This window comes from Octodon degus, unplaced genomic scaffold (assembly GCF_000260255.1).
Source record: "Octodon degus isolate 3935 unplaced genomic scaffold, OctDeg1.0 scaffold00132, whole genome shotgun sequence".
NCBI classification, from domain to species: domain Eukaryota; kingdom Metazoa; phylum Chordata; class Mammalia; order Rodentia; family Octodontidae; genus Octodon; species Octodon degus.
Genome location: NW_004524708.1, coordinates 445,843 through 466,788, shown reverse-complemented (window position 1 = coordinate 466,788; position 20,946 = coordinate 445,843). Strand labels below are relative to the sequence as shown.

The following is a 20,946-nucleotide window of genomic DNA, read 5'->3' as shown; positions in this document are numbered from 1 at the left end:
TGTGACTACCCAGCCAGTAGCACAAGGTTAGTAAAGAACCTCTTATAAGGTCACCAAGGCTGTTGTTCACGAAGGTTGGTGGTCTGGGAAAGGGATTGAGGCAAGAATCACACAGTCCTCAGCTGGCATGGAGAGCTGTTTGCTGGCTTCAGCTCTGGCTGTGTCATAGGGGTGGGTTTCTCTCAAGATGCCAGAGGGAGCCTCTCCCAGCTACATAGGCCTTGGATTTTTTCATATTAATATTTGCCAATTATAAATTAATCACAGCCCCTCCTCCTCAGGCCCAACTCCATATTGCTTTCTGACCTCCTGTCTCCTCACTATAAGATCTCTCTCTCTCTCTCTCTCTCTCTCTCTCTCTCTCTCTCTCTCTCTCTCTCCTTTCTCTCCTGCCATAATGTTACCTGCCAGGTTTTGATGCCACCAGTGGACTCTTGCACCTGCTGTTTTGACTTTCAGCCTCCAAAATAGTGAACTGAATAAACCTCTTTTCTTTGTGAAGTTCCCAGTCTCAGGTATTTTATTATAGCAATGGAAAACAGACTAATGCAGTCACTTTGCTTTGACAATGATGTTTCTTCTGCTCTGTCACCTGCGTTAGCCAGCATTCTGCTGTGGATACACTGTCTGACATCCACAACTTAAAAGAGGAGAGGTTTAGCTTGGCTTAGGTCTTCAGCCCACAGTTGGCGGCTCCAAGGCAGAAACATAACAGAGGGCATGGTAGAGTGAAGCTGCTTAGTTCATGGTGTTCAGGAAGGAGAGAGGAACAGTGCCAAAGGGGAGGAGATGAGGGACATACTCAGAAGTGTGCATCACCAACCCAGGCCCATTTCAGGGCCAGTTGAGCTGCAATTCCACCCTGCCTGCCACAAAACCCTTCCCTTGTCCTACTCACTTTCCTAAGCCAGATGCTACCTCCTTCACAAGGTCTTTCCAAATACCCTCCCATCTCCAAATGGACTCACACGGTGTGTGTCTGACACAGACCTCCAATGGGACCCCCACTCCATGCAATGTTGTAATCCGCCTTGGGAACTTCTGAGACTCTTAAGGAGAGGAGTTACATCTAGCACACGCTTGGCATGCAGGAGGCCCTCAATCCATGTATAACATTGCTCTTCCTCTGTGTGCCTGGGTCCAAGGATGGGCCTCTCCACAGGTGCAGGACAGTGGAGGAAGGCACTGCGGGCAAGATCAACATTGCCTTGCTCTCTCCACCCCAGCTCTGAGCTCTGATGGGGACAGGGCCTTCATCTGCCTTTATTTCATTGATTCAAACAAATTTGTCATTGAAAAATGTGTGCTGTCATTGAAAAATGTGTGCTGTCATTGAAAAATGTTTCTGCCACTTCAGCCACCACTCAAAGGTCCCGGGGATGCTTGGCAGGATATTTCAGAAACACCAGGGAAAGCATCAGTGGGCATCGTAGTTTCTATGGGAATCTCCCAGTGTGCAGGTGCTATGGTTGAGATCTAAAATGCCACCCCCAAATTCCCATGCACTGAGAAGTGGGCTTTGGGAAGGCGGTTGGATCATGGAGGTACTGCACTTATCCCTGGAGTCACCCACGAATGAATCCAGAGCTGAATGCACTGTGAGGTGACCAGGAAGGGTGGATTTCTGCCCCTGGCTCCGCTCCTCCCTCTGGTTCCTGGCTGCCAGGCACCTGTCTCCTACTGTGCCTTTCTACCCTGGAGCCAAAGCACCATGGACTACATCCTCTGAAAACTGAACTAAAACTAAATGTCTCTCCCTTTAAGTTATAAGTATTGGGTATTTCACCTCAGCAGCAAGAATGTGATTGATATACTCAGGTATTCTGGAAGGCTGACAGGCACAGACAGCCCACATCCTGTGCTTAGCATGCTTGGGCCAGAACCCATGTCCAGAAACAAAGACAAAGAGAACCTCCTTTGGAGCACAACCTCCCAACCTGCCTATGGAGTCTGGACTTCCATTTCTGCTTCTATAAGTCAACTGGAAATCCCGAGATTCACTGCATTCTGAGGCTGTCCTGCAGCTTATTTATAATCAATAAATGTCCTGCAGTTTTGTGAACTCTCAGGGGTCAGGGCATTCTGCTGAATTTAGTGAAGACCAGTGTTTAGTACTATTTATAAATTCTTTTCTAGAGAAACACCAACTCCTGTGTAAACGAACAAGAAACAGTTCCAGTGCCTCTGCCCAGCACTGCCCAGCACTGGTGATAGGAGAGGAACAAACACTTCCCAATAGATTTTTGAGGCCAGTATTAATATCACAACTAGACAAAAATATCACAAGAAAACTGCAGACTAATTCCTCTCACAAACACCGATATAGAAATCCTCAATAAAACAGTAGCACATTGACTCCAGTAAGGTACAAAATAGATCACGCACTATGAACAAGAAAGATTCATCCCTTGAAGGCAAGATTGATTTAACATATGAAACTCAATTGTGGAATACAACATATTAATAGAATGAAGAACAAAAACATATAATCATCCCAATGGATACTGACAAAACATTTGATGGTACCCAGTGACCTTCCTTTTTCTTTTCTTGGCTTTTTTTTTTTTTTTTTTTTTTTTGTGATAGGCTCCCACTATGTAGTACAGGCTGGCCTTGAACTGGGTTATACATCCCAGCCTTCAACCGTGAATGTGTCTCCTGTCTCAGCCTCCCAAACGTGGGGATTACAGATGTGTGCCACCACACCAAGCCCCAATGGCCTTTCATGATAAAACATGCTAGAGAAAAAAAGAAATTTCCTCAACCCACACAGTTATACACAGAAAACCCCTAACTAACATACTTACTGGTGAAAGAAGACTGAACACTTCACTCTAAAATCAGGAACAAGGATACTTGTTTTTGCTGCTTTTACTTAGCATCATATAGGAATTTCTAGCCAGAGAAATTAGGCAAAAAATAAAAGCAACTCATCCAAGTTGGAAAGAAATAAGTAAAATATCTCTATTTGTACCTGAAATTCTCTTGGATATATAAAAACTATAAAGAATACACAAAAAATTCAAGCTAATAAATAGGTTTAGTAACATTTCAAGTTATAAAATCAATATGCACAAGTCAATCACATTTTCATACATTAGCCTTAAACAATCCAAAATGAAACTAACACATCAATTTCATTTATAATAGCATCAAAAATAATAAATAATTAGAACTATATTTATCAAAATGAGGACAAAAGAGGGCTGGCCAAATAGCTCAGTGGATTTGCAGGTGCAGGGGCCAGGAGTTTGATCCCCAGGCTGTGCTGGCCCCACCCTGGGGCACGCTGAGACAGTGAATGAGACTGGGCATGGTGGCACATGCCTGTAATCGCAGCACTTGGGAGGCTGTAAAGAGGCGGATCACTACAAGTCCAGTCTAGTAGTGAGACTGCCAACACCTGGTAGACCCTTCCCTAAAATACAGAGAGAGAGAGAGAGAGAGAGAGAGAGAGAGAGAGAGAGAGAGAGATTGAGAGAGAGAGAGAGAGAACAAAACTACACTGAAAACTATAGAAAATTACTTATATAGATGGAATAAAACTTAAATAAATGATATCCAGTATTCACAAATGAACTAAATAACTATTGTTAAGATGGTAGTATTCCCCAAATGGATCTACAAATGTAATATAACTGCTATCAAAATCCCAGCTAGAATTATTGCAGGAATCAATAATCTCATCCTAAAATATGTATGGATAGGGCTGGGGAGAGAGCTCAGTGGAATGTGTTTGCCTGGCAAGCACAAGGTCCTGAGTCCAATCTCTGGTGCCACCAAAAATAAATAAATAAAATACATATGGATATATAGGGTACCAGAATGTCCACAATATGGGTCTAGGGAGATGGCTCAGTAGAATAAGCACTTCCTTGGCAAGCACAAGGGCCTGAGTTCAATTCCCAGTTACACACACACACACACACACACACACACACACACACACACACAGAGAATATCCAAAATAACCCCAAAAAAGAAGAGCAACTCTGGAGGTCCTACACTTCTAATTTAAAAATTTACTAAGCTTGCCTGGCAAGTTCAAGGGCCTGATTTCAATCCCTGGTTCCACAAAAAAATAAAATAATAATAATAATAATAATAATAATAATAATAATAATAATTTACTAAGAATCTAAAGGGTAGCTCAGTACTGACATAAGACAGGTGTAAGGATCAACGAAACAGAATTGAGAATCCAGGTGTGGACACTTCCATTCTTCCATTTTTGTTCAGTTGATCAAAGAAGAAGGCCAAATCCTTGAAAAAATTAATCTCTCCAACAAGTAGTGCTTGAACAGCTGCATCAGGTAGCAGCCTTTTCTACACAGAAGTTAATTCCAAATGGATCAAAGACTTAAACTTGGGAGCTAGACTTTCAGTCTCTTAGAAGAAAGATAGCCGTAAGTCACGGTGACCTTGAATGAGGCTACTGGTTGTTTAGATCTGACATAAATCACAAACAAGAAAAAAAAAGAGATAAAATTAAACATGAAAATGGAAAAATTTTGCTTTAAGACAATTCAAATAATGGGAGAATGTATTTAAAAGTAACATCTCTGGTGACGGATTAATATCCAGAATGTGTAGTGAATGGCTACCCATCAACAAAACATTCAAAACTGGGCAATGAACTTGAATAGCAATTTCTCTAAAGATAATATATGCAAATGACCACAAAGCAGATGAAAAGATGCTGCCCCTCCTGGGGCATCAGAAAAAAATACATCGGAGCCAGGAGGGGCTACACTGAGCACCCTGTAGTTGGTCTATAGTCAGAGACAGCAGCAGTAACTGAAGTTGGCAAGCACAGGGAAGAGTGGAGCCCTGAGACATGACTCACATAACCCTGGATCTTCACTTTGTAAGACAGCGTGCAGGGCCCCAAAATGTGCAGCACAGTTGTGTGACCCAGGATTTCCAGCCCTAGGGATTTACTGCACAGAATGGAAACTATAGGCTGATACAAGAACATGCACATGAGGGCTGGGGGATAGCTCAGCGGCATAAGCGCCTGCCTGGAAAGCTCAAGGTCCTAAGTTTGATCCTTGATACTGCATGCTGAACCAGCCCTGGGACCCAGGGTACATCATGCCAACCCCAAAACTGGGTGTGGTGGCACACATTTGCATTCCCAGCACTAGGTGGGCTGAGACAGGAGGAACACTACAAGTCCAAATTGTGTAGCAAGACCCTGTATATAAATAAAAAATAAATGAATGAATGAATGAATGAATGAATGAATGAAATAAAAAACATGCACATGAATGTTCACAGCAATAATTATTCATAATATCCCAAAACAGAAAACAAACCAAATTTCCATAGCTGCTAAACCAATAAACAAAAATATGACATATTCACAAATCATAATATTCTCAGCTTAAAAAGAACAGAGTAATAACACATGCTGCAGCATAGATGGACCTTCGCACTTACCATACGAAAGGGTCAGACACAAAAGAGCACACAGCATTCTATTTGTGTGAAACACCTGTCATGGGTAAATCCACTGGAGACAGGTTATGTGGGGAAGGGTGATTCTCACCTGGTCCCAGGTTTCTATTTGAGATGATGAAAATGTTTCAGAATTAGATAGTGGTGTCATTGCACAACTTGGTGAGTTTATTAAAAGTAAGCCACTGAACCGCACACTTCAGAAGGGTAAACTTTATTGTTATGGGAACACAGCAATTTCTCCAAAGAGTCCACTGAATGAATGAATCCAACATCCAAGTCAATATTAGGGGGCTGGCCAAATAGCTCAGCGGATTGAAGCGCCTGCTCAGGCAGATGGAGCAGCCGGCTTTGATCCCGGACCTGCGGTGGGCGCACTGAGATGTGATTGAGACAGCGTGTGGTGGCACGTGCCTGTAATCCCAGCTCTTGGGAGACTGAACACAGGTAGATCACTATGAGTCTGATCTATGTAATGAGACCCTGAAGACCCTGTAGACCCTTACTAAAATAAAATTAAAATTGACTGCAAACCAGTCAACCCAAACTCATGCCCACAGCCCTCTAACTCTCCCCACAGCCTCCAATCCCTCTTCTAATTCTTGAGGGCAATACCTTCAAGACCTTAGCGACAGCCTCTCTGTCCCAAACCCAGGGAATGAGCAGGCTGGCCAGTCCTACAGCTGCTTGTCCCACTTCCCTGAGGACAGTGCAATAAATGCTCTATCTTCCCCTCACTAATTCTGTCTCCTGACTGATGCTGGCGCTTCTCCGGGTGGCCCTGTATGTTGTGACACCTCCTGTAAACGCTTCTTCCTTTTTATATCTTTTCAGGTTCCTAATCGGTCTTCTCCTTTTCCCACTGGTTATGCACATGATCAGGCTTTGTTTTCGCAGATTGTACATGAGCGTAACGTCTCCGGGTCATTTCCACCCATTGCCCTCCTTGGCGCTCACTCCTTCCTAGGTCAGTTCCATGCCTGCACATTTCCCACTCTGTGACAACAGTGCCAGGCCCATAATGAAACACCTCCTAGCAGACTGGCTCCCCTCCTCCTCATGATGGGCTTTTCATGCCTCTGCTGCTGCCACCCACACTTCCCATGCTGTCCCCACACCTTTGTGCACACTGGACGGCCACAATTTCTATGCTGTGAAGCTTGTGCATCCTGTGTGTGTCTTGTGCTCTGGCTGGTGAGTCCCTCCAATATAAGAGCCAAGCTACCTCATCTCGGGATCCCTGGGGCATTGCACAGAGCCAGGAACGGTTGGCAGCTGAGGAAGTGTAGCATTTGACTTTATAATGCAAGAAATCTCCAGGACAGGCCTGGAACCCCTTGAGCACGGTGTCCCGACCCAGGGCAAAGACTTGCGTATGAGTGAGTGGACAGCACGCTGGCTGTGGGGACATGGAGGAGTGGCAGGGGTGAGCCTCCCTGGGGCTACAGCTCTACTCACACTGCTCTTCCCACTCTTGCTCCTCACGCTCATTGCACTGGCTGTGCAGCTGCGCCTGCTTCAGGCTCCAGTACAGCTCCTTGGCCCTCTGCTCCTCCTGGAGGCGAATCTGCTCCTCTCCTCGCTTCCTCTCCTCTTCCTCTTTCCTCTAAAAAAAGACAGAGACAGAATGATGTTAGGAGACAGTAACACCTCAGGATGAAGAAGTGCCTCTGTGATTCTACCGCAAGTGGAGGCCAAGCTGAGCTGGGATGAACAGGGCCAGTGTGACCACTCCACTCTCAGGCCCTACCCATGGGGGTGGCAACAGTCACACAAGATGAGAATCAAATGGGCTGGGACCAGGAACAAAGTAGAGCACTAGCCTAGCAAGTGCAAGGTTCTGGGTTTATTCCCCAGTACCAGGAAAACTAGGTGGAGAAATTTGTATTATCTAGGCTTTCCAACAAAGATAAGAGGACCCTGGGTCATGCTTGGTCATGTTTCCAGTAGGAGGCAAGAAGAAAGGCAGGTACAACAGGGTGCCTGGCCTTACAGAGGCCATTCAGCAGGATGGGAGCTGGTACTCACCTGGGGTCAGGGGAAGGTGTTCCGAGACAGTCGCTTGGGGCCCATAATCTCTCACCTCTGCCCTGCCTTCAAGTTCCAAAATGGTTATATGCATGTTGTGTGTGTGTGTGTGTGTGTGTGTGTTTACTTTTATTCACAGAGAAGTAGCACATTAATGTGAAGCATGATGACCTTATAAGGACTTCTAATAGAAAATAACCGTTCTCCAAACTATGTCCCCCAGCTCCACCTCTCACCCTCACCCGTCTCTGTCTCTGCCAGCTGCCTCGGCCCTTCTTCCCGTTGCTATCTTGATGCGTCTGATGACGGCTACCAATTCTTGACTTATCAGTTCTAAACACTAAACTATGCCTTTCTATTTGAGTCTGGGAGGTTTCGGGACTGAAATTTCCAGCAGCACTGAACACCCACACTTTTCTTTTTCTCATCCACACAATAAATTCACAGCACAAACTGGGGTAACTCAACAATCACTGGCTGTAGAGTTCACGTGAAGCCAAAGAGGATGCTGCATTCACCAGTTCTACAAGTACATTTTAAATTTTTAGCTTCTCTAATATTTGAATGTATCTTACAACTTAACAGTTTGTCTTAAAGTTAATGTTTTTTAATAATTGATGCATTTTGTATTCAGTAAACTATGGATATAAAAGGTTTTTTCTTTCCGTTTCTTTGTTCATTTTTTCCTAGATTACTACTTGTGTTTGTGTTATAAGTTGGACACACATCTTCCCACAGATGCAGTACATCCTTCCCCAGGTTGGGCCAAGCATACTTTCTTATAATACACAACACAGCAGCTTTATATTTCCAAGGGGATTCTCTGCCCCTAGCAGTGTCTTCTTCCCTGACCTGAACTGGGCATAGTTTGGTCCCTTCCGTCCCTCCTGGACCCACCTCTTTACCTTCCCCGAGGTGAGCCCCTGTTTGTCTCTTGACCACACCTTCATTTGTTTTTATTAACACATTCCCTACTACTTCTGAGTGTCTACCTACCTGAACATACGGATTTACTACCTTCACAGGTAACTGCTCATTTAGCTGAGTGGAGAATGTGAATAATTATTTTCCTGAGGGCCGGCCAAATAGTTCAGCAGACTAAAGCGCCTGCTTAGGCAGAGCTCAGAGGCTGGGGTGCGATCCCCCAGCCTGCCATGCCAGCTCCACACCCAGGGTGCACCGAGACAGGAAATGAGAGTGGGCTTGTTGGCACACGCCTATAATCTCAGCTCTTGAGAGGCTGTAAACAGGAGGATCACTACGAGTCCGATCTAGTAGTGAGACCCTGAACACCCTGTAGATCCTTTCCTAAAATACAAAAAAAAAAAAAAAATTCTTCTCCTGCAAAATGGTTAAAGCTTTCCCACCTTCCTTGATTCCCAGCCTTTGGCTCTGCCATTTTGATTCTCACTCTTGTGCACAGGGCAGGAGTTTTCTCCTAGAAGCCTTTTGGGTCTCTTGGGTATGACATTCTGAACTTTTAAGTGATGGGCCTTAGTGTAGGTTTTCTTTGCTTCACTGTGTTAGGCCCTTGGATGTTTTCAGTCTAGAGTCTCACTAGTGTAATGTCTAGCATAATACATATACTTTGCTTAGGATTTCATTGGTTAATTTCTTCTGTCTTTTTTTTTTTTTTCAGTAGTACTCCTACTTATGAAGCACTTGTCTGGAGTTGATATTGTAAGTCTTTTATCAATTTTTTCTTGTTGGCTCTCTCTTATCTTCTCTGTCCTTCCTGGTTGATGTCCTGGTCTATTTTGTGATTTCAAATGTAAAGTTCTATGGGGCCTTTTTGTGAGATTATTCAGGGTCTTCTCTGGCCTTCCTGACTACCCCTATTCTAGGAAAAGTAGGAGAGCAAGCTACAGGCAGAACCACCTTAGATTTGAGCAAGCAGGATCCCTGGCCTGAACCTCATGCTTTGTAAAGACCCTTACTTTGAAGTACATACCTCCTTATAAACTTCCCCAAAGCCACAACAATTTTGCACACCTATGTGGCCCATTCTAGACTAGATCCTGTGTGTTCTGTGGTCCCCATTTCCCCCTGGCCTCCCTGCCCTCTCCCTTACGTAACAAGCTGACCAGGTGCCCCAAGGAACCCAGGATTCATCTACTTGGCACCAGCCTAGGGCCTGGGACCCGTGCCTCAGTTCCGGGAAGTAACCAACAAGCAGATAAATCTTGTTGGTCACCATGATTTCTTTATTACAAGATCATGGAAAGTTAACAGGCTCTAATCATTACTACAAAGACCCTGCAAAAACTTATTTGCCAGCTCTGAATACCATAAGAGAAACCCTGGCCCTGAGTCACACTGTTCCAAGCTCAGGTCTTAATCTCCCTCTTTATTTCCTGTTCTTCTCCTGCTCTTCTCATTCTGCCTAGTAGATCCCTGAACCTTTCCTTTTCAATTTCCCTCTCCCTCTAGTCCACAGCATCACCAAGAGAGAGTCCAGATGAAAAAAGGACAACCAGAGTGCTCCCAGGCACTCCATCATCTGCAAGGGGAGAATACCCAAGCCAGAAAAGGGGACCTGGAGGGTAGCCCCAGGGTAACATGGAACCTAGATGGTGTGATGCCTCTTGGACAACCAGGAGAAGAAAACATGTCAAGAAAAGGGAAACTGAGCTCAAGCTGCTGGGGCTCAATAAGTAAGGACACAGAAGCCACTCAGGCTGCTGGACAACGCTCCTGGAAGAGATGGCAGAGTTTGGCAGCACCCAGGCACCACGGGAGGCAGTGGAGATGACCACAGGCAGCTGTGCTCAGCTTCTCAGGACACACATATCCTGTGAAAAGGAAGCGGGATGGGGAGAAACAGCTGGAGAGGAGCGTGGGGTTAAAAGAGACATGGTTGGAAGAGGCTGAGGCAGGAGCATCGCAAGTTTGAGCTCAGCCTGGGCTACTTAGTAATGTAGCAAGACTCTGCCTCAAAATAAAAGCTAAATCAGAGCTAGAGGTGTGGCTCCATGCAAATGTCTTAGGATCAGGTTCCAGAAACACAAACAGCAGCAGCAGCAATACACACAATAACAATGTGGAAGGGGGGCTGAGGGGAGAAACACCACAATAGAGTCACCAACAGATGGCCACGTGAAGCCTAACCCTCTGAGGCTCCAGAATGAAATGGGCCAAGTGTCACCTCCAAGGCCCACTCCGCTCTCCTCAGCACTCAGCACTGCGGAAGCACATGAGCAGCGAGCTTCTGGGTCCTTCCCAGGGTTCCCCACCTCCAGCGCCCCGCACATCAGCAAGGCAGTCCCACTCTGCTGGTCCCACTCCCTGGGACAGGTCTGGGACACTGAACTGGACAGGGCTACAGGAGTACAGCATCCAGCACACAGCCAAGCAATACAAAGTTGCTCCCTCTCCACTGTAGAGAGTAGAGAGGACAGAGCCACACTCAGGATGCCCCTTTCTGTCTCCGAAAGGCTGCCTCCCTGCATTCTGGGTTCTACATTCGCTTTTCTCTTTATTTATGCTTGGGCTTTCTCACATGGAATAAGCTATCAGATATTTGATGTCCTGTATCTAATTTATTTTCCTTGGCCCTGTGGTCTCAACAGGCGTCTGTTTTCCTTCAAATGACTCAAGTTTATCTTTCTTTCTGGGGACATGGGAAGGAGAGAAGAGAAAGCAGAAGTAACTAAGATGTGATAGGTATACACAAGAGAATATAATCACTATGCATGGTACACATATGCTAACAAAAAAGAAACTAAAACACACCTTAGGGTTAGTCTGAGTAAAAGAAAACTACCTAAAACATTAACTAAATATGCATGCCATATTCAATTTCATAACATACATAGTACACACATAAAAGAGGTGTTTCAGGCAGGGTCAGTGCCATCCTTAGTATTGGCCTAGAGGATGCCACCCTCCCTCTGTGCATGCTGCTTGTGTCCAGATTTCTCTTCCTTATAATGACCCCTGTCATACTGGTTCCACCCACCCTAAAGATTTCTTTTCACCATATCATGTTTCCCTGAATATAAAACCCAGCTCGGAACTAATCAGCCTTGAAAACTAAAGACCAAAATGCCAGTCCCAATCAGCCGGTCCTCGCCTTCCCGCCTTCCTGCCATCACTGTTCTCTTGCGCACTGGCTCTTCTGTGAGGTGGACAGGACAAGGACAAGATGGTTGGGGCTGGCATTTTTGATCTCTAGTTTTCAATAATAAAAGCTACTGAAGAAAAGCATATCTTATTTTCAAAGAAAGGGGTTAGTATGCTCCATAAAGAACCTGTCTCCAAATACATTTACTTTCTAAAGTACCAGGAGCTCAGATTTCCCAATACTGTATATTTTGGGGAGACTCACATTCCTCTATAGGAGGAAGCTTGCTCCCCAGAGAAGGGGCGTGGCTGGTCCTGTGCACAGGTGGCACCTCAGCACCACAAGCCACCGTGTGCTCCTGCTCCTCCCCACCGTGATTAACCCAACACAGGCAGTAAGTGTTAACCTCATCATCTGCTCATCCAGTCACCTCTGTGCCCGACACCACAGGGAGCCAGAGCCCTGCCATGCGCTTCTCTCTCCATGGAAAATGACTGGCCATTTACTGTGACAGAGGCAAGCTTTGTACAAGGACATAATGACAAAGAACACACTTTGCAACCACAAATAAACCAAACTGCATCGTGCTTGTCAAGGTCTTGCTAAAATGACTCAGCTCTCAGGGATGAAACTGCCTAAAGTCCCCACTGTTGATGCAGCTATCAGAAACCTTTGGTCAATCTGACATCACTGGAGAAAAGCCCGTCTACTCAGGTTTGGCAGCCCAGGGGCAGATACATGAGTGCTCGCCTTCCACCAGAATGAGAATCGCCTTACCCAGTGCTCCGAGCCCCCTGAGCCGTCCAGCTTGTTCATCTGCCTTCTCCTGATAACCCATCAGTAACAGCACACCACCAGAGCCCTCAGAGGCCCCGGCCTCCTCTCCCCAGGGGAAAGTGTCCCCAAAACAAATAAGGCATCCTGGTGGTGTTCAGCCAGCCCCAATGATACCACTGTGCTCTACCAGATGAGGCGCTGCCATAGGCCAGGGAAGGAACTGTCTCATTCATGGATTCCTCCACCACCACTTCATGCTCAGTACCCAGCAGGAAGTAGGTACTTCCCAGCAACTGAGTGGGAGGCGGGTGATTGGTGAGCCATAAAGTTAGCACAAGGTTTGCGTGACCAGGCAGAAGGTTGGCCAGACCCCGTTGTCTTGTTCATGTCAGACTTGTCAGGAGTGCATCTAGTGAAGTCTAAATTTTCTAAGAGAAAACTGAGAAGTGGAGAGATTTCCTCCCACATACAATCTTGTGGGGAGTGAGGCAGTGATGGATTTTATGACTGGAAAGAACAGCATTCAGAAGCTCAAGTGAACTCCAGCTTAAGGGGGAGAAAAACCAGGGAGTGGCAGCAAATGGAGAGAAGTTGAAGACATTGGTATCATACCTGCCCTTGTCAGGGAAACTAGGAGTAGGGACGAGAGAAGGCCAAGAACCCAAGGGGGACAACAGGAGCCTCCCAGAGCCCTGTCCTGTGACTTGAACAGAGGAAGTGTGTAGAGGCAGCCTTAAGGTTAAGGAACCAACCTGGAAGGCCAGCTAGATAGCTCAGCAGATTAAAGTGTCTGCTTAGGCAGGCATGGGGACTAGGGTTCCATCCCTGTCATGCCCTGTGCTGGCCCCATCCCCAAAGCAGGCTGAGACAGCCTCTGAGACTGGGTGTGGTGACTCACACCTGTCATCCCAGCACTTGTGAGGCTGAAAACAAGAGGATCGCTACGAGTCCAATCTGTGTAGAGAAACCCTGTAGACTCTTACTAAATACATTAAAAATAATAATAATAATAATAATAATGTCAAAAAAGAGAAAGAAATCAAGGTGGGGGTACAAATTGTATCTGGGACCCATTTTTTTCCTAAAGGAGTTTTTCATATGTGCCAGTCACTATGGAATGCTTTCTCTGTGCAGATTCCCAGCTGTCTTCTTCACTTCGAGTCGCGGACTGTTGAGTAACCAGAGAGTCCACTTCTGCCATTGTGCAGCCCACACCAGAGTTAGGTACTCTGTTCTCAAGTGAGCTGTTCCAGAAAGCCACAGCAAACAGTCACTTACATGCTTCCCTGACAAGTGTAACTCTTGTGGTAGCCCTGCACCCAACACCAAGCTGTCTCTTGGGGACACCATGTTCACAAACTGCCAAGGAGTCCAAGGCCATCGGGTCCACCATGCCCTTTGACATTTTCCTGCCTGTGTTCCCAGATCTCTAGCTTCACAAGTTCCCACCTTTCCCAGGCTGGCACCAAAGCAAGGCCCTCCCCTTGCTTCCCCCTAAAAACAGCAGCCCGGGCCCTGCAGGTAGACTTCCCTCCGCTGGTCCTCAGCCCTGGCTTTCCCAACAGTGCAGTCAGCGAACAATCACTTTTCTTGCTCTGCTCTGGGTGAATTATTTCACCACCTGCATTAGCATGGCGAAACCCTTCACAAGGCACATAGCCTACCTACAGAAACAGAGACAGACAGAGAGAGAGAGAGAGAGAGAGAGAGAGAGAGAGAGAGAGAGAGAGAGAGTATTGCACTGATAGTTGAACACTGAGCCACCCACCCCCTTCCAGCTGTTCTTGCTGTTTCATTTGGACATAGTTTCTCTGGCTAAGTTGTTCAGGTTGGCTTCAAGCTGTACTCTTCCTGCCCCAACCTCTAGAGTCCATCGCAGTCACGAACTACCAGCCCTGGCATCATTTTTTCTTAATATGAAGCAAACATGGAATATATTGAAATTTTTGAATTTGTCAGTTAGATGACCAAATATTTTTGTTACGTTCTATGCTTTTTGTATATTTAGATGTCTTAATAACAATGTTATTTTAAAAAGTTTTAATTAGAAGGGTTTTTTTAAATTATAGTCAAGACTCAATGCTATTATGGGCTACTGGACTCTTTTAGAATATTTTGCTGAGTTTACACACCTATAATATTCAATAATAGAACTTAGAAAAAATGGGGTATACCTATGAATGTCCATTTTGTATCTGTGTATTCAAAGTGGTTGGGATAGATATATAGTTGCATTCTCTTAAAGAATAGAATGATTTGTTCTAATGGTGTTTGTAAATAGGATCACAAGTCAGCATCTTGTACAGCAATTAAACACTAAGAAGAATATATGCAGTGTATTATTTGTTGAAACTGTACTTCCGATTTGATTTGAAACTGTCTCATTGCTATCTGTTTATCAATAAAACTTTGAAAAAAAATTAAATTATGGTCATTTCTCTTCTACAGATCAAAGCTAGTGTCAAAGTCAACATAGATTCGAAGGGAGGGGAAATGAACCCCAACTCCCTAAAGGAGGCGTGGCAAGTGTTAGCCCCAGCATGTGCAAACCACGGCAGAAGCATCTTCAGGTGACCTTGCCTCTGTGTCTGTGTTCTGCTGGGATGAAGAACTCACAGCAACAGGGAAACACACCAAAGACGAATCTGTCAAGGAACACCGCAGCCCCTACACCTGGACAGGTCGACCCCCTCCCACCTTTGATCTAATGTCTCTTAAGACAACCAGGGGCTCTCAGACTCAGTGATTTGAAGAGTTTCAACATGAAAACAAACTGAATCAGGACAACTGTCTCTAGCAAAGAAGAAACATTCCCATTTAACAAATGCATTTTTTACAAAAAATAAATACATCATAACTGTGACTTCCTTCATAAATAACAATAGATACTTGCACTGGGAAACCTGGTGACCCGAGGGCCTGGCTAGGTGGCCTCACTGACCCCTCCCCAGACATTGGCACTGAGCACTCCACGGCTTATCACCTCCTCTATCACACAGGTTCTCAGGAGACCATCGACCAGAAGATCTCCAGCAGTAACTCGATCCCTCTGCAATCTGCTTATGAGCTGGCCGAGGACTCAGGTGCCCTGAAAGCTCCTGGGATGCCTGCCCTCAGCCCACAGGGCCATAGGAGACCACAATGGAATGGATGAGTATCAGTAATAGAGCTATTAAAACAAGAGTGGCTCTTTCCCAGCAGTCCAGGTAATCATATGCAAAATCCAACAATGTGAATCTCTCTCCGCTGTGGATTGGCTGGACATGAGATTACAGAACTATTGTTCATTTCAGTGTGTGTGATGACAATTACTGTGGCTCCCCACCGCAACATCCCTGGATAGGAGAGGTGGTCTGAGGCTCTTAGGGTTTTACCAGCAATCTGCAAACTGAGCTTCACAGATCAAATATGGCCTCTAACTTTTTTTTTATTTTGAATGAAGTCTTATTGGAACACAGCCCCATGCATTTGTTTACATGTTATCTAGAGCTGCAGTTGTGTTAGAGGGCACAGCTAAAGAGTGACCTAATGGAATGACCCCCAAAGCCCAAGCCACTTACCTGGCCCTTTCCAGAAACTAGTTGGCTGACACATGGGTCAGTATCATGATCTGTGGAACTGTCTCTCAAACTGTTCAGCAAAACAGCAATGACACAGATGATAGACAGACTGATTGTACATATGTGTGCTTGTGTATATATTGTGTATGCACATACATGTAAGAAAGGGTGCCCATCTCACAAAATATTAATACTTTGTAAATATAAATGGAAATATACATATTAATTGTGTACCTCTTTTATGTTCTTTGTGTGTTTGATTTTTTTGTTGCTGTTGTTGCTTCTGGCTCAGCCCACCCTAGGGGCAGGGCTGGCGCAGCATGTGGTGCCAGAGATCTAACTGTGGCCCCTGAGCACTTGCCTAAGATTGCCTAAGCAAGCACTTTAGACTGCTGAGCTATCTCACTGGCCTTGATTTTTTTAATGAAATATATTACTTGAAGAGTCAAAATGCTTTGTTTAAAACTCAAGACAATCTCCTTGCAAAAGTTATAACTCATGGAAAGTTAAATAAAGAGATCAATATCTCTGTACGCATATACATACACAATATGTGTATCAACACTTGCAACAGTTGCAAACTAATGGGAATGACCTCATTAAGACTTACTATGAACAATATTAATACTAAGGTTTAATTAAAAATAGAAATGTAGAACACCCAAAACAAATAAATCTTACCAAGATTCAAAACATAGCCATACATAATTATGTATGAATTATTGAAGATGTTCAGCATTAAGTGACCAGTGAATTTTGCAAGTGTTTAATAAAAATTTAAGAAAGATAAAAAGCTTTGGGTGACAAATATATCACATTCCTGAAGAAAGAATTTCAGTGCTTCAATACTGTAAAAAAAAAAAAAAGTGTCCATTTTTCTTTTTTTTTATTTGAGATCATGTTTATTTATCTATATTTACCCATATCATTCCACTTTTCATAAACACAGTTATTACACTGAATCTATACCAGTGAAAATCACTCTGAGTTTTGTAGTTGAGGAGAAGCCTAAGGATAACTTGAAAGTACTCCCAGCAGAAAAAAAAAAATGGGTGAGGTTAGTCAAGGACATACTGAAGGTGAAGAGTAATGGTAAGTTTCATCCAAAACTGCATTTTAAAACTACAATAATTAAACAGTTAAGTGTGGCTCAAGAACAATAAATCAGAGAATATAATAAATGAAGAGATCTAGAACTAAGTAAAAAGTAAAATTCCAATTAAGGAATCAGGTCCAAAGGAAAAGGAGAAGATAGACTATTTAATAAATGCTATTATAATAAGTTCCTAATCATTTGGAAAAAAATAAAGCCAGAGTCTTATATCGTAGCACTCTGCAAGGTGATAGGACTCAAATTCATAGAAATAAAATCATGAAAGGTACGTAAAAGATGGAGACTAGTATTTTTATACACTCATGATGACACAGATCCTTCTGAGCATGGAACAAATGATAAAAAATGATATATTTGGTGAATAAAAATTTTAAACTTCTGTAGCATCTAAAGATACTATAACCAAAACTAAGAAGACAAAAAAGTAACAGACAAAAATACTTGCAATATAAATGATTTAAAAAAAAAGAATATCCTCACTATCTAACCATTATGAGGAGTAAGAGTATTCTTAAATGGACAAATGCCACAAATATTCTGATGGATAACTCCTGCCAAACTCCTGCTCTGAAAGTCTGGACCAAAAGCTGGCCTGCTGAGGGTGACTTCAGCCCTTGTTGAAGCACAGGCCTGAGAAAGCGCAGTGCTACCAGGAAGATGTACTATTTGACCTAGCCAGCTCCTACTGACAGGCCCTGACTGCCCTTCTCAGAGCATTTGCTAGAAAGAATGTTCAGTTCCTAATATGTGTCCTTCAAGGCTCAGGTACATATTTCTGAAGGGCCCAAGGTCCATGCCTTTAACACATCCTCATTAGGAAAGCAAGGCCCTCCGTTTGCAGTCTCTGCACAGAGACAGAGGACAGGGTCCAAGCTTTAGCACCTGCCACCTGCAGACACACCTGCCCAGTGGCATCTACAGCCACTCACTGAGCACCTGCTCTTTCCTTTCCTTTCCTCACCATTCGAACACCCAGCCTGCCCTTGCTCAAGTGGAAAGGCTGCTCAGCTCTCTCTCCATTGCAGCAGTTACTGGAGGGGGAATAATCTATTTTCACTACGTTAACTCATATCTGATTGTATTTGTCTTTTACAATGCAGCTCACAAAATAACACAACATTGAGCTTTAGCATGATTACTTTTTATTTTCTGTGGATCTATATTTTCTTTGTCTTTATCCAATAAAATGTATTGATCCTAGACCAAAACAAGCAAACCAGTTAAAAATAAAATAAAAGCTAAAAATAACCCAGAATGAAGAGTAGGAAAAAAAGATGTGTTCACAAGCTATTGCAACTTCCTACCAGACAAGAAGAAAGCACCTCTCTCAATTCCAAGGTTGCATGAAACAAGTAGATATAAAAGGTTATCAACAATTTCCTGTTCTGGCCCCCAAAATGTATACATATCATCTCATTAAATCCTCCTTAACAACTCAAGTAATTGTTCTTATTGCTCAAATATCAGAAAAAAGGAAGTGGTGGCTCAGAGAAGGTGATAATCTTCCTAGGGTCAATAGCAGTAAGCAGTAGAGGAGGGATGAGAGCCCACGCTGGCCTCCCCGGAGACCAAGGCCTCTTGTCAAGACCCCTGGTGTAGGATACAGAAGGCCTAGCTTCTAGTCCTGATTCTGTCCCCAGCATCTTGTAGCCTTAGCAATGCTCTCCCACATCTGACCCTGTCTCTTCATTGGTACACTGAGAGAAGCGGAGTACCCCACTGGTCAGGTCAAGGTTGTTCCTGGCAAGACACGCCAGATTTCCATTCTCATTAAGCTCCCACTGACAGCCAATGACCAGAGGCAGGTCCAAGCCAAAGGTCGGTCCCAGTAGCTCCAAGGGCTGAAGAGATACCTACACACAGCTGTCCTGTCCTTCCCCACCTTAAATTCCTCGTGGATGCGTTCCTCCAGGATTTTGGCAGCTTTGCGGTCCTCCATCTCCACTTTCCACTTCTCTGCCAGGATTCGGGCTTTCTCATTGGCCAGAGCATCCCGGAACTTCTTAGTGATCTCTGCTTCCTTCTGTCTCCTTTCAATAGAGCACCAGCAAGAGTCAGGTTCAGTTAAAGCCTGAAGACCATGTCACTGTGGACTCCAAAGAACAACAGTAAGAACTCTTTCCTGGCTTTTAGAATGGCGCATACTAAAAATCAACAAAATTCAATGTTGGCAAGGGTGGAAAAATAGCACTGTCACATAGGGGGTGTCTGCTAGCCAAATCCTCCTGGGAGCACCAAAAACCAGACAAGGAAATCTCCCATCTCCTGCACGTGTACAAAGGGGCATTTTCATAGCAGAAAATGGCAGGTGATTCAAATGTTTATCAAAAGGGCAAATGAGATGGTTTTCTCAGATATTAGAATATTATATAATAATCTTCAGTAGTGATATAGACTTGTATTCATCAACTTGTCAAGATGTGAATGAAACAGTTTGCAAAGCATGTATAACCTAACTGCTCATTGTGATTACCTTAGGTGATGGTGTTGATTGTCCTTTAATTATTCTACATACGTTTCAATTTTACTATTTCACAATTTAAAAACATTATCATTCATAATTGGGGTGGAGGGCTGAGGGTATAGCTCAGCAGTGTAACACCTGCCTGGAAAATATGAGGTCCTGAGTTCGATTCCTAGTACAAAAACCAAAAGGTGGACTCAAAATCTCACCTGGGACACCTTTGTCCCCCTCACATGAGAACGAGGACCACAGGAAGAGGAACAAGCAAATAACAGAAGTGAATCCAAATTGCTGCCCTGTGCCCATGACAGCCACTCAAGTGTACTTGGGGTGACCAGATCTAGTAGGTCCCATGTGGCTGGAAACCAGAAGGAACTGTCAGGCCCACACCACAGATGTGAAGTCTCAGCCCCAGGTCAGCTGAATGCCAACTAGCAGAGCTGGGATTCAAGCCCACTGGGTTAGCTGACACAGGACTCCAGGGCTTGGGACACCTGGTCTCAGCAGCACTCAGCTGACGGCCACCTCCTGCCTGCCTCCTGCTCATTCCCACAGCTCCAAACACACCCAAGCTCAGGCCCAGCAACCCTCTGGTCCCAATCCCCTCACCAGAGCTCCTCAGCCTCCCTTTGCGCCTGCAGCCGTGCCCGTTCCGCAATCAGCTCCTCCGAGATCTCTTCGTAGGGCTTGTCGCCAGGGCCTTCTCCCATAACCCAGACCCAGACCTCGCCGTCTGCACCCAGGAGCCACTGGATGTGCCTGTTGCTGGCTGCCACACAGCAGGAGGAAGAACAGAGGAGGAGGAGAAACATGACTGATTTTCAAACCATAAGGCATGAGCTGAAGAGCCCCGGGCACAGCACAGAGCAGTCACCCACTCAACAAAGCCAGCATCCACCAGAGGAGCCCAGGGAGATGCAGCCCAAGGGCTCCTCCTGCCCTCCTACCTCCCTTCCTTCTAGTGAGCAGCAAAGCATCCCAGCCAGACATCCAGGGCTGAAGCTGGACCCGAGACCCAGCCCTCTCAAGCTGCTCGTCAGAGATGATACCGAGTGACAGGCAGCACTCACTGCAGGAAGTAACTTGTACCTCTCCTGGGTGAAGCACATATCAGCTGAAACCTTTCTCTGCACCTTCACCCTGCTGTCAACCGCCAGAAGAGAACCAGAGGCATTGGACAGTGAGAGGGAGCAGCCTAAGTCTCTGTGAGTTATGTCAGACTGCAACGTGAGCAAGAAATAACTGCACTATACTCAACCACTGAGATTTCTCAATTTGCCTATTGCAATAAATTCCATGAATTCTTGTGACTAAAATAGAGATTGTCTTAAAAACAGGGTGCTGTTGGAACAAATATGAGCTCCTTGTTACTGCCTTAGCAGTCAGGTGGTGAGTGACAGCCAGCAGGTTGAGAGACTAAGGCTCATGCAATACAGGAGCAAAGCATTTGGTAAATGATCACCTAAAAGGCAGGTCCTTT

At 44.8% G+C, this 20,946-nt stretch overlaps 1 protein-coding gene across 5 annotated transcripts in view; it reads right to left on the bottom strand.

Moving 5' to 3' along the window:
• Sh2d4b (SH2 domain containing 4B) overlaps nucleotides 1–20,657 on the bottom strand; it is a 58,333-nt gene extending 37,676 nt beyond the window's left edge. For 3 of the 5 annotated variants that reach the window (XM_023701267.1, XM_023701271.1, XM_023701268.1), the window contains exons 1-4: nucleotides 20,414–20,657; nucleotides 20,076–20,235; nucleotides 18,885–19,032; nucleotides 6,919–7,066 (exon numbers count right to left, since the gene is read on the bottom strand). In XM_023701267.1, the coding sequence (XP_023557035.1) occupies nucleotides 6,919–7,066; nucleotides 18,885–19,032; nucleotides 20,076–20,235; nucleotides 20,414–20,456 (499 nt within the window). In that variant the 5' untranslated portion in view covers nucleotides 20,457–20,657. The remainder of the gene's footprint in view (nucleotides 1–6,918; nucleotides 7,067–18,884; nucleotides 19,033–20,075; nucleotides 20,236–20,413) is intronic. The other 2 variants (XM_023701269.1, XM_023701270.1) reach the window with 2 other exon arrangements.
• Nucleotides 20,658–20,946: the final 289 nt, after the last annotated feature.